The sequence below is a fragment of the Molothrus aeneus genome, chromosome 3, assembly GCF_037042795.1.
Source record: "Molothrus aeneus isolate 106 chromosome 3, BPBGC_Maene_1.0, whole genome shotgun sequence".
Taxonomy (NCBI): Eukaryota; Metazoa; Chordata; class Aves; order Passeriformes; family Icteridae; genus Molothrus; species Molothrus aeneus.
The window spans coordinates 62,118,625-62,135,595 of record NC_089648.1 but is presented as its reverse complement, the minus strand read 5'-3'; the positions used below and the strand labels follow the sequence as shown (position 1 = coordinate 62,135,595).

General features: G+C 36.3%; 1 protein-coding gene across 1 annotated transcript in view; it reads right to left on the bottom strand.

The window, feature by feature from the left end:
• Positions 1 to 16,971, bottom strand: part of TRDN (triadin) — a 194,110-nt gene that overhangs the window by 20,330 nt on the left and 156,809 nt on the right. Inside the window, exons 30-35 of the mRNA XM_066546125.1 lie at positions 10,359 to 10,385; positions 9,228 to 9,275; positions 4,667 to 4,711; positions 3,927 to 3,944; positions 2,263 to 2,310; positions 1,366 to 1,386 (exon numbers count right to left, since the gene is read on the bottom strand). Coding sequence (XP_066402222.1) covers positions 1,366 to 1,386; positions 2,263 to 2,310; positions 3,927 to 3,944; positions 4,667 to 4,711; positions 9,228 to 9,275; positions 10,359 to 10,385 — 207 coding nt within the window. The remainder of the gene's footprint in view (positions 1 to 1,365; positions 1,387 to 2,262; positions 2,311 to 3,926; positions 3,945 to 4,666; positions 4,712 to 9,227; positions 9,276 to 10,358; positions 10,386 to 16,971) is intronic.

Below are 16,971 nucleotides of genomic sequence, written 5' to 3'. Positions count from 1 at the left end.
AAAAGCATTGTAGACAGTGATTTTTATGATGAAAGCAAAAGGAATTAGTCACTTAAATCTGTGATGAGCTCCTAACAGTAGTGAGTGCCATCACTGGGTCTCTCAGATAAATCACTGCAGAAGACATTACGTGTCAGTAAACAGATCCAGAGAAACCAAGACTGAGCAAAAGTGGATAATAGAATTAAGTAGAGCAAAATTTTCTGAAAATACTGGCAAAAATGGAAATAAGCCCATGGATAGCTTTGCAAAAAGTAATAATTTTGCAATAATAACTCAAAAATGGAACATTACAGTTCAGGGCTGAAGGATATCCTTCTGTGTAGGCACATTTCAGATGCCTTGTGCTCACACTTTTGTTTTACATCTGGGGTTCAGAGTAACCCTGTTTTCCTACAGGTGTTTCAGAGCATGATTCATCCTCTCTAACGTTAAGCACCTAGCACAGGTGACTGGTCTAGGAAGTTGAAGTGAATCACTTTGCTTTGCCTTGTCATCAGCTTACTTTCCACCAGAATAACATGTGGTTTGGTCTTGAAATGTCAGGCACAACACCAAAAAGCCCCCACAGATCCTGTGCTAAAGAGGCAACAACTAATTCCTCTGTGAAGGTCCACACTTCAGCATTTTCACTATTCAAAGCACGCAGTACAAACACTGTCCTTCTGATTCTTGTCTGACCATGCTTTGCAGTATGTAATGTGCCACAATAAGCATAGATCCCAGTCTTCACCTGTTCAGAAGCCGTCCTTAAAAACAACCTTAAAAAGGACAATATCCCATGACTTCAGTGGAAGTTTTTTGCAATGTGACAAATTCCCCTTGAATCCTCCTTAAAACTAATCTAAATTGGAAATATTTCTTTCTTTTCTTTAATTTAATTTAGGTTTTTTATTAAAAAAAGCTTTTATTGGAACAAGGCCAACAATGTGCTTAGTGAATTAATAATGTAAGTAATTTCCAAATGGTAAAAGAATTAAGGAAAAGGTTCTCTAATTCAGTTATGCTACATGCTATTTTCTTGTTTTCAATAAACAGTATATTTGCATAGATATAAATTATACATCTACACTCATCTAAACCCACCAGAATATCAGTTTTGCTACCAGTGTAATTTACATTATTTTCTAGGGAGCAAAAATTGCAAATACAGTTTGAATCTTGCATCTTCACAATATTGCATTATAAATGTGCTTGATTTTGTTGTGTTTGGCTGTCAGTAAGCAGACAGAATACAAGAGTATCTGTAGTATAAGCAAGAAAATAGCATTATCTAACATGAGAAAATTGCAAAAATGCAAATTTAGAGAACATGCAACTGAAAAGAAGATTTATATTCCATAAGAAATAAGTCATTACACGTACTTGCAGTGTTTTTCGGTTTGACTGGGAAGGAAAAAGAGGAAAGAAAAATGGTCAAAACAGTCAGGTTCGGCAGAATATTGTTATGGCAGAGAAAGGCTTTATTTATTCTAGATGTTTCCATGTATCAAAACATATTTTTAATAATCTCACAGCAATTAACAACAATTTAATAATGAATGATATTATTAGGGGTGTTCTCATTTATGGACTGAAATTGGTTTGCTAGCGTTAAGGATGACAAATATTAACAATAAAAATTTTAATTCTTCCCTTATTTCCTTTCATGAAGAAGCATGGAGCAGACATTTTTTAAACCCATGATGACAGTCCACAGCAAAACTGGACAATGCTCCTTCCTGTACCAGCATCAATTTTGCTCTGTCATGTGCAAGCGCAACTGTGCATGAGCTGGGATATCAGAGACATTTGCCACAGATTGGGGATGGTGCCAGACCAAGATCTAAATACTATATCATATGATACCTGCAATGGATGAAAATTTAAGTATTGCTCATCCTGGGAGGTTAAGTGTTTTCTGAAGTCCAAATGAAAGGCAGACCCCCACAAATAACTAGAAAAATGGAACCATTTAAAGTAAGCAGTTTCAGAAAGCAGTTCAAATTCTTTGCTGACATATGCCTTTGACATCAATGGAATTACAGAGACAGAAATTTGACCTTTAGTGTGTACATATATCTATATCTTAAAATGACAACCAGCATTACAAGTATGTACTGTGCTATTTAGTTTGTGGTACAGCATGTCAGGGCCATTCTATACATCAAAATAGATCACAGGACAATGGTTTGGACATTTGTCATATGCATTTGTATTTCACTATTTCTTTAAATAACATTTTCAAAACAAATATGAAAAATAAAATACAGGAGTGCTTACCTGGTTTTGTAAGGGGAACATCTTTTTCGTGTCTGACTGCTTCATGCTCTAAACAAAAAACAATAGCATAAAAAAAATGCCATAATGTTTCTCAGTTACATTTTGCGCTTTTTTTTTTTTAGTAAGAAGGATTGCATGTATGTTTTTCAGGATTAAACATTCCCCTTTTCTTATTTCATGCTGTTACTTGCAAAAAAGAAACCCACAAATGAATGGTTATTAAGAGATTATCTGCTGAGGGATCTGCCACAAAATAGCAAAGTTCATTAGTACTGCACAAAGCTTTACAAATATAGCTACTATTAATCTACTAAGAGTTGTGCATGTGTCTTAAGGAAGAAGTAAGTTAGAAGTTTCTTCTGTGATTTCTTAAATGTAATTTTTATCCATTTTCAATTTTTATTATTGGAAAGGAGAGTGCAGAGTAAAAAACTCAGCAACCATTCACTCATCCTTTGTTCTTGATTCAGATACACTTGAGCAGAATTCCCAAAGTCTTGGACAAATACTATTATGTATGAATAAATTATATTTAGGTGTGGAAAATACGTCTCATCTCCACGTCTGTTTTCCTACACTTCCTCCCATCCTTCTACTTCATAATTATTACTGAAAAAATTATAAATTATGTTCTGTTGCTGGAAATAGAAAAGTTGAAGCAGCTTTTTTTTTTTCCAAATAGGTCTAACAAACAAAAGTCAGACTTAAGAAAAACCCCACCACACAGATCTCATAGCACAGTAGCAGCTATGCAATGGAAACTGTGGCCAAAATACATTTTATGGCTCTGGAATCAGTGGACAGCTCTGCTGGCCTTGTTTCATGGTGATGCTCCCTCAGCTCAAGGACTGTGCATCACTTTCCTTTTGAGGAATCAGGACCCAAAAGCATGCTGTAAAGGGGAAAGTGCTGAAAATGTGAATGGCCTCTAAGAAAAAGGCAATATGCCTCAGCCTTTCTGCTACTCAGATGAATAATTGAACTCCTGGTAGCTGTGATTTCAGGTGGCCAGACAAGTTGAGAAATGCTGAGATGAAGACATCATACGGAATTTCAAATGGGAAACACTTCTATGAAGCATGAATGAAAAATTTGTTCTGTGAAGAGTGATTCATTTCCCACATCTGGACTTTTTTTGATCATTTAATTATTTGGGCAATTAATTGACAGTTTAAATTATTATTATTGTAGTTGAATCTGCATTCTGAAGGTGTGAAAGGTATAGAAAATCAATAAGCAGGCTGTGTGGTAAGTTAAGGTATTGACTCTCTTGAGTCCTTTTTGACTGAGAAGAATTCAGGATGCAGTTAATATTAATTTCTATTTTTTTCTTTAACTTAGCAGGAACATTCATTCAAGCTAGGTAATTTTTAATAGACTTTAACTCCTCTATGAATTTTTGTTGATGGGACTTTTGATATGGGAAGCGTGGAATGAATTCACTCCTGCACTGAAGCAATTGGTTACGTCAAATGGGCTTTTAAATAGTAATAACAAGACAGTATATTAAATGAAAGGAAAGGGAGACATGGTGATAAAGACACTATAATTTTAAGCAAAACTAGAAATTGCCAAGGGCATGCTTTCTTATGTAAAAGTAGAAAAAGATACATGTATGCAACAATTTTATAGGAATTTTTCTAATTAAGGTAAGAATAACATACTTGCTGGCTTTGCTTGGGCTACAGAAGACAAAAGAGATAAAATTGTAATAGTTAGATACTGAAAGAAGAAAAAATAAACTCTTTTTTTCCCTTTCTTTTTAACATTCAAGCATTTTATTGGAGTCAGTTCTCACTTGTTTTTAGCTTCCCCTACTTGTGCAGGGATGCACAGCATTCAAACCCCTAAAGTACAGACAGCTTTGTGTTGACTGCCAGTGATGATGAGAATGTTATAATTCCTTGTCTGACACTTCACAGCTTCTAGAACACTCATTGTTACTTGACTTTTTTTTCCTGTCAACATTACATTAAAAAAACTATACTCTCTTAATCACAGATAAGACCCAAAGATGTGGAGTTTAGTCCCAAAAACATTTGCTCCATAGGACTGATCCAAAGTCCTAATTCATCTGGTAATTTATTCTCATATTTGGGATCCTTTCAGAGGTCTGATTTACAGCTAGACCTCACTTCATTAGCCCAGCTCGGGCTAATGACAGGCTGAAACAAGCAGCTAAGGAGCTGAAAGACCTTCACCTGTCTTCATCATTGGAAAGACAATTCTTAATAGAACAGAAGCTGCAATTTCCACTCTGCTGGTTTTTCTTTGTGATCAGTTACATATTTCAAAACACTGTGAAAAATATTGCAATGCAAATATACTACACTAGATGAGTGCTGAATAGTGTTTAGTACCTCCCTCCCCCTCCATCAATCCGGGGAGAATCACTTATTCTTACCTGACTTCTCAGTGGGAGTTGTTTTTTGTTGTTTCATTTTCTCCTCTGTATCATGAAAACAGCATTAAAATCACAATGTGTTAGCATAGGTTCATATAATTGGAAATATATTTTTATAGGTGATATTATGCATATGGTTCACAATGACAAAATAAATGCATGTCTTCACCACCACTATCCCATTATAGCACTGTAAAACAGCATGCAGACATTATGAGTTCTGACTGCATGGTGAGATCATGTTCATGGAAATAGTAAATTACTGGGCCTAAGGTCTCAGCTGCCAGAAAACAGCTGCATACCCTTCAGCATCTTTCAGGCAGGCACTCAGGTGGAAGCCATCCTATTCCTGCATCCATTACACCTTTGCCAACAGCACCTTCCTGAGTGTCTAAGTCCAACAGCTTGGTATTAAAAAACACTAAGAACTTCTAAATATCTTCTAGAACTTTAAAGACTGTCTAACTACAAACATGGTGGAGGTATTCATGTGTCTACACACTGAAGATGAAAAAGGTATGGAGATGTCCAAGCACATAACAAGTCACAGAGGGACACATGGGACAGTCTGAAATGCCAGTCCATACCACCTGCTACTGGACAAGCCTACCTAGACCTAGCTGGACATCTGTCACAGGACCTTGGAACAGCCTTGAACTTCTGCTAATCTTATGGGAAAAGCTGCCCATGCCCACATGCTCTTGAGCTGCCTGTGGATTTGGTCAGCACAATTCTCAGATGATGTAGACCCATGTCAACATCAGCCACCAGACCTGAACTTCCTCTTCTCCAAGTAAATTGGTGGGATTACACTTTCTAATCAAGTGGGGTTTGTTTTACTGTCTCAATGTCCCAGTCAGGTGGAAACTGAGATGTTTATGTTCAGATTTCTGCTCTACCCAGTTTGGTTGATTTTAAATTCACCCTACCTCATCCTTTTATAGCTCAACTCCATTTTAGTCTTTTTCCATAACTGAATTCAAGCTCCCCTCCTAAACTCTACCTTTCAACAATCACATACATTCCTAAATTCTTTTTAAATATGCTTAAGACACAGTCAGACTATATTTGACATTCCTCTTGCTGAAAGCAGCTTGCAGCCACTGCCTCTGACCCCATCCTTTCCACTAAGACCTCTGGAAGGCATCATATCAAGGATGACAATGACTGTGTGGAGATCAGGTTGGGCAGATATCTCTTGGTCCCCTTCTCTTGCTTGTTTGGTCTATTTCTGGAAGAAAAATCAGTACTGATGGGGTCAAATATAGGGAGGGATAAAACTCTCCAGTTACTAATATTTTCTATTATTTGGAAATTGAACATATATCTGCATTGCTATGCTTTTCATTTGTTTTCTGGTATGTTTCAATTTAATTTCTCTTAATTTGTATTAAGTTTAGGGCATTTTTATTGCCCTTACTCAGCTATTGCTACTGTCAGTTTCTTATGAAAGCCATGAATTAAAAATCTCAGCTCTATGTTGTGTATGTCTGTGGAGCTAGAAATGTTTTATAACACAACCAGCAGCTTGAAGATGCAACTTATTGAGAGAAAGTGTCTTTTTTATGCTGTTAGAGGAGCTTTAACATATAACAGTGCATTTCACTATATTAGATTAGGACATTAAAATTTCTGTGTACCAATACAGAAGAAAACCTGGTATGCTGCCTTTAAAGAAAGGCCCTGTAACATGCCCTGGATTAATGACAAGTAAAAATAAAAAGGGTTCTCTTTCTTTGGGTATTATCCTGATACTTTTGAACACTAAATAAGATATTTTTCCTTCCTAATTCTGTTGAGAATGTACAGCAATATTTGTTGGTAACTCTACGATAACAAGTCTGTGAGGAAATAAGTAAGGAAATATGTTTGTGAGTGGATGGAACACCTGATTGATTTGAAAGTAGGGGCAGTGTTTCTTCTCAGAATTAATTTATCTTGAAAACTGGACAGGCCTGTGGATTTGCATTCATCTGGGAATGAACACAGTAATTCTTTGGCATTCATTTACCTACTTATTCTGCAACCTAACCACACAGCAGATATTGGTCTGCTGATTCCACTGGAGAACACCCTGATGCATTCCCTGGCAGAACTATAGGTGGTGGCTGCTTGGCTTTTTCTCTGAGTTTCCAGACACTGGTTGTAGCCAGAAGGGAAACTGAAGGAGTAGAATATCCAGACTTAAGGAGAACTGTCTTATAAGGGAATACAACTTCAAGACATCAGGAAGCTTCATAAAATCGATCTGTTCACCACATTCAGTATGAGGAAAAGCAGAGAAAAACATATGATGAGGATAATATATATTATTTTGCCAAGAACAGAAGTAATATTTATAATTTTTCCTGTATTCTTTTTTTACCATATCACGGGGAGTCTTCTAATTAAAAAAAATTAAACAATTTTGAGGACTTCATAAAGCTATAAAGAGTAAAAAAATAAATGTTATGAATATTAAAAAAATACTGATTTTTAGTAAGCCTGAAGTTTAAAGTTCTGAAATCCTTCATTGAAGAGAATTTATTTGCTCTGCAGGGCTCCAGTTTTGCAGCACTACAAGTATTAATATTAATTTTTTCCCTGATGTACCTAATTTAAATGGAAAAAATAAGGCTGTAAACACTTCTCTGTGTATTGCAGGCAGTTTCAGCAGAATTACATCAGGAATGGATTCCCTTGCTTTACTTGCCTTCACTGACATACACAAAACACTCTAATTTAAACTTTTCCCTGTGGGATCAATATATTTTCTGAAATTCCATAGTATTTCAGTCATGTGATACTTCTAAGTCTGATGGCAGGAGGCATAAGAAAAATGATTTGAAGCTGCACTGAATCAAGGTGAAAAAGGAGGCCACTGTTTTGTTCAGAATGAAGCTTTTATAATTCAAGCTGTTAACTCAAGAGCACTCCTTGGCACACAGCAGGCAGAAGCACTATTACCACCAGTGCCTGCAGATTAATACTTCCAGTCATCAAGTGAAACTCAAAACAGCCACTGTTCTCCAAAGCAACCATTTATCATCTGAGAATAGAGATTTTATGCTAAAGGAAATTTAGCAAGCATTTTCCTATTTATTTTCCCTTCAAGCACCTAAATACCAAGGGCTTGGGGTCTGGAGTCTGCTGTAGTATGCGAGAGTAAAATCCCAATTGGTCCAATATACTGGTTTGTGACACAGTGCTCTGATGTTCGAGAATGCCCTACCAAGGAAATTAATTTTCCTGCAGCTACATGGATGAGATTGGGCTAATTGTGCAGCAGGACTGATTTCATTTAGCAGGAAAGGTGAGTGATTATATCATCCATCCAGACAACCCACTTTCTGGCCACCACTGTGGCCACCAAGCTTGGCTTCCTTGTTCCTGCCTTGACTGAATTCACCTAATGCCTGAAGCATTCTGCTAGCTGTTAATACACAAAAAGTGATCAATGAGTTACATAAAAAGCTTGGCCTATGTGTCTTTGAAAGAAGAAGAGAAATATTTTTTCCCTATTGACTCAAAACCAATATATCTTCAGTAAATTGGATCCTCAAGGCTTCCAGAAACGTGAAAATGTCTATGAAAATATTTAACTTAAAGGTAGAATATTGTACATTAGAGAAATTAATGAGAAAAGTTTTTTTTCCTATTTTTTTAAGAAATAAAGACATTTATTTCTTAAAAAAATGGGAAAAAAATTAATGAAATAAAGCCTGCTTGCTTATCATTGAGCACATAAGGTTTAAATGGTTTATTTAATCACTTATTCATGAGCACTTCATTTCAATGTGAAGTTCAAACAGCAGCACTTCCAGCAAAGGTCAATGGGATGTGAATACTTGCTTTCCAGTCCCCACTGCTTCTGGAGTGGGTACTGGAAAACCACTCAGGAGTGATGTAAGCTGAGCATCAGTAGCTGAGTTTTCTGTGAGGTTACCCTCTTAATCTTGTTAATTCACACCGGACCCAGCCGTGGATCCTTTAGGGCCTTCCTCCTCAAAAAACATGATTAGAAGAGAGCCCTGGTTTGAAAGGGAGACCCTTTGTCCTGCTCACTGCAGCCAGGTATTACTTACAGTTTACCCAAGTGTACAGTCAGTCCAGGATTAGTATTGCTATTCTTAGTTCAGCTCCCGTTACTTTTGAGATTCAGGAGCTGGAGCTGACTCTACTGCAGAGTGTGTACTCAATAAGTTTGTAGCTTCTCCTTTTTGGGGGGCCCACACTCACTTAATGTGATAACTAATTTACTGAAAGGGTTGAGAAGGGTTAATTCTCTTTGATGTAGTGCAGGCCATTAAAGCACTCCTTCCTCACACTCTGGGAAATGGGTTTTGCTAATGCTTTTTACTACACCAGTGAGAAAAGTCACAAGAACAGTCAAAACCTGTGATAGATGAATCCTTTTAGTTAAATGTCACCCTCATATTTGTTCCTCTCCAAGACACTGAAAAAACCCAATGGCACAAAGCAAAAGACTTGTGCCTAGCTCAAGGAAGTGTCCAAGTTTTGCAGACCACACATATCCTGATTAAGTGGAACCAGTTGTAAGTGGAGGTTACTTCAAACCTACCTGGCTTGCTCTGAAAGACAGCTTTTTCCCGTTTAACACGTTCATGCTCTGAAAATAAGAACCCCTATATTAGAAGGCTTTTTAATTTTTAGAAGATTTTAAAAATAAAAGATTCTCATTATTGTTATAAAAGATAGCTTTGCATTACATATTCCCACTAGACTTGAGAAGAATTTTTTGATAACTATATTTATCAAGAAACAATGTTGAACTATTTTTCCCCTATAAAATTAAATTAATGAAAAGTCCTTTAAACTTTTTAATGTGGCTTAATTATTTTCTGTGGATTTTTATAAATATAATAGAATTTGTAAATTATGAATTGCTTTTAGTATTAATTGTGATTGCTATCACTGATCTTCTGTATAGAAAATTTCTCCTTGATGCTTGATACAGAAATGATGGCAGTTTTTATTACAACAGAAGTGGGGTTTTCTTGTAAAGAATGACAAATAAATGTTCAGTATTCCGCATAAAGGAAAAGAAAAAAAAAGCTTTCCAGGTTTCCCTTTGTCCTGGATTTGGCTGGACTAGAGCTAATCTTCACATTAGCTAGTATGGAGATCCCATAAATATACTGTGAGGCAGCAAAAATAAAGGATATTATTCTGTATTATAATAAACGTGTATGCAATTTTGTGCTATTTAAAAACAGTGTGCTATCCAGATCCCAACATTATGAGACAGAAAATATTTCAGAGGAATGTTGAAGTATGTTTAGTTCTGATTTGTAGCTCTGAAGTCTAAGCTGTGCAGCAGGTGAGCATTGCAGCATACCAAGAAATAAATCTCTAAAACTTGGACCAGAGGCCTGGACAGAGAATTGCAGAGACCCTTCCCCATCTGTGGCCCCCTTGATTGTTTCCCAGTGTGAAGCTGCCATGGAGACAAAAGGCATAGGTGGGTCCCAGCTGAATTGGAAAAGTGTTTCCATGCAAACTGGAACCTGTGAAACACACCTGGTCCTGCACTAACAGAGCGACTCATTGAAAAACAGTGTCATAAGTCAAAATGTTGCGTGAGTTTGTGTTGATGAATTCCACCTTAGGCTGCAAAAACTTTTTAAAAATAAGGAAATACCTTCCTTCTGAAAGTTATAATAACAATATTCTATATTGCCTTGGTACTTACTGTGTTCATGTGGGTTCTCTGAGGTAGCTAGAAGTAAAAAAAAAAGGCATATTTTAATAATTTTGTAGCTGTGATGCAGAATTTAGTTCATTTCTTAGTGACATTTTAGACATATAAAATTCCAGTGAAATCTATTGAAGTGTGCAGAAGTTGTGTTGTATCACCTACACTGTCCACCCCCAATGCATAAAGGGGACACTTAGCTAAGGAACACAGGCACCCTGAATTCCTCATTTAGCCAAAATTTGGTACAAACATCCCTGGAAGGCTCTGCACCTCTTCTGAGGGCTGAGTCACCCTCACTGAATGCTGACCATATACTAAACCTTGGGAAACTACCTGGCTAAGCAAGGTGCTTACCTTACTTAATGCCCACTAAGAGACAGGGCAAATTCAGACCATAAGGTCTCTACCAGACAAAGACAGAAAATGAATTTTAGCTTGAATGAGGAAACAGCACCAAGGGCAGACTAAAGATGACAGTCCCTGACAATTGCACCTGCTCTATGAGGGCAATGAATTTCAGATGGCTTCAGTGATACTCCAAGAAGCAGAAAGACATTTGGAAATGTTCATTAACGTCATGACGCCACTTCTAAACAAAAGGATTTCAGTGCTGTGACTTCTAAACTTTGTGCCATTTCATTTTCTGCATTTTTCCAGAAAAAAAAATCCCAGAGGAAATAAAACTGAAAACCAAATGAGTACTTTCCATGGATGTTAAGACAACATTTCTCAGGTAAAGAAATGAGAGCTTGGCAGCTGTACCCAATGCCATTATTGGTTCTGCAGAAGGAAGCAAAATGTCAAGACCTAGCCCTCCAGCTGGATTTTTCTTCTTGACTTTTGCTATGCAGCTGTTGTTTTTGAGAGAAAAAAAGGCTCTACCACCTGCATGTCTTCTGTGTGTGAGAGAGAGCAATCCCACAGAGAGATGCAGCAGGGCAGGGGATGAGCTGCCTTTGCAGCCCCAGCAGCACAAGCAATAAAATTGCTGCTGTGAGCTCCCAGGCTGTGATTCACTGAGCTCCTGAGCTCCTGAGCTCCCACTTGGGACAAAAACTGCTGTGCATGTGGGTTTCTGTTTCAGTTGTTTTCCCTGCAGTATAAAATCCATTCCCATTTTATATCCAGTCTCTAATCCAAGTTGGGCATTTAAAGAGAGAGCAACTGGAGATGGTACACAGAACAAAGTGAAAAAAACCTAGAACATTTTTCTGGGTAATAAAGAGTAAAGATACAAAGTAAGTGCATATGCTTGCTGCGAACTGAGGAATCAGAAACAGGAGTTCAAAAGAAAAAAAATATGGACAAAGACACGTTCGTTATTTTTATGTGTGTAAGTAAAAATGTTTTGTAAATTTAGGCTCATTTAACACTGCAAGACCAACTAAAATGTAGTTCCCTAAGCATCATAAGCTGAGGCAAATTCTACTGCAATTGCATTTCCATGAAACATGCCAGAAATTTGTAGAGGAAATTAATTTTTTGTTGTGTCAAGACATAGTGAGATATGTTCAGGAAATATGAATTTAAATTTTCAAAAAGGAATTTCAGAGCAAATATTTAAACCAAATGTGAACATTATACCAGTAGCTAGTGTAATGACTTACATAACTAATACAGAATATTGTGCCACATAACTCTTTCAGTTATCACCCAAAATAATTAGAGCTAGGCCACATATGAACAGTGTTAATTTAAATACTCTCTACTGATGCTGCTTTGCAAATTTTACAAGCAAACTTCTGTAATAACATCCTTATCTAATATCTGACTAAAATCAAAACAAAACCATTACTCCTTAACTTTCCAGTGAAGCCAATACAGTTATTTCCCCTTTTATGCTGGTAAATATCAGCCATAGAGAATGTTTAAAGCAATAGGAACTCAGCTAAAGTCTGGCCCTTGAAGCTTGTGAAAGTATCTCTGTGGTCCTTTTCCATCTTTTCTGTGGAAGCATTAATTAGACAAATTTGTATAATGTGGGCATCAAGACAGATTGAAAACCGAGATTACTGCTATCTGTGCTTTGCCTAAAAGTCCAGCTTCCTTATTTCTGGCATAACACTCAGAGATATTTCTACCAGATATTTTGATGAAATAATGAAGATATTCTAAAGTTAAGTCTCTAGAGTGTTGGTTATTCTAAAAATATCTATAGTTTTTCTATAAAAAAGCCAAAAAGAAACACTGAGGTGAAATTTTGAAATGGTATTTGGGCCATAAAAATAAACCTTTATGTTTTGCTAACTCTTATTTCAGTCAATTCAATGTCAATGTTATCCTTCTTGTGTGTCGTGATCTCATTAAAAATGCAACTCAAATGACATGTAGACTAAGCAGAGAGTTGAAATCCCAAGACCATTAGATTCATTTTTATAGTATCACAATTATCTATAGCATGGGTACCTTGATTTTTATTTTATTTAGTGAAAATAGCAAGATGATAGCCCAGGTCAGACTCTGCAAAGTGTGTAATAATATATGTAATTTAGCCTAAAGGGTGAGAAATTAGAGGCTGTGTTATGCACCTCTGGGAAACTCACACACTTCATGTAGTATCTTGCACTGGAAGTGCAAACAAGCATTTTTTGTTTTGGCCACTGATGGCGAGAGGGTCTTGGGCTAAATCAACTCTTGGTCTCATTTCAAATGGTTGTTCTGATGTCATTAGCTAACAGGACTACCTACTGGGTAAAAAAGTACTTATTGTTCACAATGGCAGAAAATTCAGTCCTAAGTAAGTGTTTTATCTTCATTTTTTCAACACTTAAATTGTACTAGAGGAGGTCAGATTTGAATCAAATGAAAACAGTTGGATTTTTGATGAAGTATTTGAAGCTACATAAGAATGGATCAATGAAATTATATGGTTCTACTCCCAGCAAAAATTTGCAATGTCTTTTCTGCCATTCCAAATTAAACTTGGAAAACAGACTTCATAGATATCTTGCTGTTTTCCACTTCAATTTGTTTTTTACTTGCCTGGAATTCTGAAGGCCACAAGGGTATTAATTATATATGGCATATTTTTGTAAATTAGATTCTGATACAGCATTTTATTGAACCATAAATTGGTAAAGCTAAAAGCAGAATGTGCTTTTTGATTATAACATCTATTTTCTATCTGGGTAACAGGTATTTGCTGTTCAGACAGCAAATACCTTTGTGAGTGTGCACATTCTGTAAGAAAAGAACATGTTGTGCAGGAAATAAAAGCAATGCCAGAAGTACTTGTTTTAGTTAAGAAAAACAGAATAATAACACATGTTGTAGCTGGGAAAAATTATTTCCAATTAGATAGTTACAGGTGTATTATAAATAAGGAATTTACTTTCCATTAGACAAAGTAAGAGCGTGGTTTATTTTCCTTTAAAGACAGCACAGAGATTCTTTACCATGTTTTGGACTGGACATTGCATGAACACACAACACACTATGTTAATCTGTAACGACATTACAGGCCAAGAGAGAGATCAAGATCAACAGGAATCTTCTAATAGAATTATCAAAATTTGAAATGCATACCTTCCAGTTTATGCATCATGACAAAGCTAAAATTTGTTTTCCCTACTTAATATGAGTTCATTCCCCCTGAACGACAGACCAATGAACTATTTGTTCTTCGGACAAATTAGTGGGCATTTTTCCTTCCAAATTTAAGTTTCAAGAACTTAAGAGACCACATCATTGTGCATAATTTAAATAAGACAGTTTTGGTCTAGTTAGGTCAAGGTTTTTCAAAATGTAGCGAACTCTATTATAAAAAAGTCAAACAGAATAAAATACATTCCTTATATGTCTCAGAAAATAAATTCAGAAAAAAGGGGATTATTAGGACTCACCACTCTGTTAAGGAGCAGTTCCCTACATTTGTGAAGCTGTTGTCTGTACTCTTTGCCATTCAAAGGAGAAGTCAAATGTTTGCATAAATTTTTTAGATCAGCAGACCTGATCTGTCATATCTGCCTGTGTCTTACTCAAGTTCTTCTGGCTAGATGAGGAGCAGGCAGACTGTGTTGTAAAGCCAGTCTACTGAGCATATGTCTAAAAATGTGGCTCAAAAACCAGATTAGCTGCAGCAGCATTCCTAAAACGAGAATGGCTTGTGCTCATCCTGATCTCTGCTCTACAGTAAAAAACTGCCTTGTCAGAGTATGACCAAGAGTTACCCTGTGGCCGAGTCAAAATAAAGAAAGCAAGAAGTGTGTGGTGGTGGCACGAATAGGGGAAGCTGGTATATGATTAAAATACACTGTAATGTTAATTAAAATGCTGTAAGAGCCTTGTCCTCACAGGATCTCTTAATTCCCTACAACATCCATTTTTAATTTCTGGCTTGCTTTAAAACTAGTATTTTCCAGGATATTTTTCCAGGTTTCTAAACATTAAGGAAGTATTATATCACATTAATATGACAAGTATGAAATGCTAAGTGATTAAGACTGTCTGGAATATTTGTAGGGAAGCAGAGAGCTTGGGGTCTTTGTCTAGGAATGCTCGACTGAGTCTGTGCATCTCCACAGATTTCCATGGATCACTCTGTCAGTAGTGGCTGAAGTATAACAATAGGATAAGTTGTTGAGACAAACCCTCCTAAAATGCCATGGTTTTCCATTATCATTAATACTTAACTATTGATATTAGACCCTATATGGTATTCACTTGCAACAAACTGATCTTCCTATTGCCACTTTCCACTAAAAAAAGCTGTCAGGCTGCTCTCACAGTTCTTTCTGCTGTATTTTCTTTACCAGAGCAGCCTAGCCCAAGATATCTATCTGCGTTCCTAGAGCTGTCATGTTTGTGTCCTTGCTGTTTGGTTTGTTTTATACCTCAGGGCTGCATATTGAAAAATGAGCTGACTTTTGGTTTTGGAGGATTTTGTTGACGTTGTCTAAAACAACTTGTTTTTGAAGACTTTTTTTTTAACTGGCAGTTCAAGAGTACTTTATATAACAGGGAAAAACAAAAAGTAATAGAGAGGAGAGAAGGGAGAAACTTTATCATGGTGTAAATATAATAGAAGTAGCAAAGAAGTAGAGACATTTCCAACATTTTTAAATGACTTTTAATAAGAGGAATTGCTTCAGCTTCAATCTGAGATGCATGCCTTTAGGAATCATTAGTAATGATCCCAATCTTTCTCTGTTTCCCAGTTTGTCACTTAAACAATAGAAATGCTCTGGGAAATCTAAGTTGTTGAAACAGCAATCTTGCATGATGGCACTGAAAACTAATATCTTTAAAGTAGTATAAGTCCTAATATCCCAGAAGGACAAATCTTCCATCAACAGAGCTGGAAAGAATAAAATTTCAGTCAAAATAGATGAGGTACATCTGCTGCATTAATGCATTTCATCTTTAGGCACGTGTAGTGAAAGACCTGAAGAGCTTCCTCTCAATATCATCCTCAGCTTCTGACGTTTTCATGTGCTGCTCCCTGAAACTGTGGGATGGGAACATACAGATGAGGGAGCGTATGCTAACAAGCTTTCACTTTTAGAAATATCAGTTTTACATTTGCATATAGCTAAGGCAAAACACAGTGGAGCTTGGGATGTCTTTATTGCAACATGAATTATTGACTCTTAAACGGCAACTGAGTGAAATCAGGCAGGCTGAAGTTTATAGGATGTTAGAATGATTTTTCAGAATATAGATGTTAGTTTCTGCAAAAAATGTTCACCACTCTATATAAAAAATTGGAACCAAAAGTAGCACCTCTTGCTGATGTTAATAATTCATTATAATTCAATCTTCAGTCATAATGTCTGTTATTGGTGAAAGCTGGCAAATTAACCCCCCTGGGCCCAGATTCCATGCAAATACTTTGAAAAGGAACTTCTTGGTTGAGGTCCTTCTTATCTATGACTGGATTTGTAAGAGCATAATAATGGCTGAAAATATATTTATATATGTTATTAAATAAATGTGAAACAATAATAAATTAGAAAAGAATAAGATGACCATGGAAATCATGAAAAGAAGAATTTTGGAGGAAAGAGCAGTTGATATAAGGGGTGGAGAACAATAAAAATTAATTGACTTTTGAGAAAATGGACTTTTCCCAGTGTGCTACTCAAATTAACATGGTGATTAAAGTGCAGGGCTAATGAGTAACTTCTAGAGGCATAACGTACTGAACCATCTTTGTTCTTCATGAAATGCTGCTGATGACTGCTTTTGCTTTAATTACGACTCTGTAAAAGTACATTTCTGCAAATGATGTCTGCATAGGAAAGAAAAAGTAAGGTAGATTGACACTAGAAGAACTATTCATTCAGGAATTGTATCTGAATAGAATACCTCTGAGCATTCATTTGCACACATCTTTGTGCAGAGCAATAAAGTAATAGTTTATCCCATGGGGAAATTTTTAGCCAATTAAACATGTTTTATGTGGATATGCAGGTGTTCAAGCATATTATGCTGATTGACAAATGTGTTTCTGACATGATGCCAATATATATGTGTTATACCTAACTTACAGTAACAACCCAGGCCACCAATTACACAGAGCACTCTTTCTTCAGAAATCACAGCTGTTTCATAATCATTAAAACAGTAGTTTAACTGACTCCAGTTTTTGGTAACAGGGGCTGAATAA